At 40.4% G+C, this 1,692-nt stretch overlaps 1 protein-coding gene across 1 annotated transcript; it reads right to left on the bottom strand.

Moving 5' to 3' along the window:
- Positions 1 to 565: 565 nt before the first annotated feature.
- On the bottom strand, positions 566 to 1,246 carry AK88_05080 (uncharacterized protein; the record flags this gene model as incomplete). The annotated part of the gene is made up of 2 exons (XM_012482682.1): positions 566 to 739; positions 956 to 1,246. 2 exons carry the CDS (start codon positions 1,244 to 1,246, stop codon positions 566 to 568), a joined length of 465 nt encoding a protein of 154 aa, XP_012338105.1.
- Positions 1,247 to 1,692: the final 446 nt, after the last annotated feature.

The following is a 1,692-nucleotide window of genomic DNA, read 5'->3' on the forward strand; positions in this document are numbered from 1 at the left end:
AAAAAAAAAAAAAAAAAAAAAAAAAAAAAAAAAACAACAGTCTTAAAAATTAATTGTGGAAATGAATTCCCCCCCTTTGCACACAAACTATGTACATACATATGCACACCAATTTGAAGTTAAAATTAAAAGAAAAAAAAAAAAAAAAGGAAACTTTCGTGAGAGATAAGGAGATTCAAAAATGGGGAAATGAAAAGGGGCACATGCGTGTAGGTACATAAACAAAACATACAAGTGTATGCGCTGGAAGGTGAACAACCAAACTGTCTTCTGCAAAACTACTGCATTGTCTTAAAAAAAAAAAAAAAAAAAAAAAGTCATCAAAGCAAATAATTGTACAACGCTGGACGGCGAGGGGAGAGATCCCCCCCCACGTAACTGTTGCGTTAGTTAGCCATGCTGTGCGGTAATGACATATCCCTATCCCTGTGTTGTGTTCCTTGTGTTGTTTTTCTCCCATGCGGGCGGACTCAGGCACCGTTTCTTCCGTTGTTGCTCCTTTGGTGATACCCAACTTGGGGAAGTTCACACCACATCGCGTCTCCTCACTTGTGATCACTTCTCCTCACTTCATTTCCTCCTTTAGCGTCTTGTGCAGGCGGTCGGATATTTCCGGCAGCATGGGTTCATGCTTGTCGAAGCACTTGACCACGCACCCCTCCATTTCCTTTTCGATGCTTGGGCCGTCTATGTTAGCGTTGCTCTTGGCATAATTTGGGGAGTACTTGTAGAAGCAGGACTGAAAAAAAAAAAAGGGGGCAGGGGGAAGCAGCACAACGGGTGACGACAATGTACACATGGGGGTGGAGAAGATGCATATTAAACGGGTAGCAACCTCTGTACTGGATATGCCTTCCAGGTAGCCTCACCCCAAAGCACACACACACACATATAAAGCTGCACAGGGGCGCGGACGGGGCATTATTTTATTTTTTCCTTTTTTTTTTTGGCTTACCTGTTGGCAAGACTGCAAATTGTTCTGCAAGTTTTGCATCTCATTTTGGACGACCTGCACGAAATGCTCCGTCCCCTTCTGGCAGTTGTTCACGCACTTGCCGATTGTCTCGAAGTCCGTGTTGTATGTGTCGAAGCAGTTTACACAGCAAATAAAGGACTTCTTCTGGAAGGGCAAGCTTTCTGTGCTTATTTTGTTAAGTATGCTATCTATTTTGGACTGGAATTCATTTGTCCTTTTGGTTAGGTTCGTTATCATGTGGTTGGTCGAGGGGCTACTGAGGAACGACATTTTGTTGGCGACTCAATTGACAGGTAGGTATTGGTAGTTAGCAAACTTATATGTGACGGTCTTTTTCTTCACCGGTAGAAGCACACTCCTCACTATAACCTTTGCTGCATTTAAAGTTTCTATCCCCTTGTAAGCCCCTGCAGAGAGGATGTCCCTTTTTTGTTTGTTTTTTTTTGTTTTTTTTTTTTCACTCACGCACAATGTTGTTCCTTTTTTCGACGAAAGTCACTTTTCTTCTTTTCCCTTCACACGTAACAGCTCAATACTGCGCCTTCACATTAACGATATGAATTATTTGTGGAAAAAAAGAAAACCAATTTGTGCTTTTTCTCAAGTATGAGGAAAATCACTTTTCTATCGGAGCTACAATTATGATGACATTTTTACATGAACATGGAGTTTTTTTTTTTTTTTTTTTTTTTTTTTTTTTTTTTTTTTTTTTTTTT

Source organism: Plasmodium fragile (assembly GCF_000956335.1).
Source record: "Plasmodium fragile strain nilgiri unplaced genomic scaffold supercont1.92, whole genome shotgun sequence".
Classification (NCBI taxonomy): domain Eukaryota; phylum Apicomplexa; class Aconoidasida; order Haemosporida; family Plasmodiidae; genus Plasmodium; species Plasmodium fragile.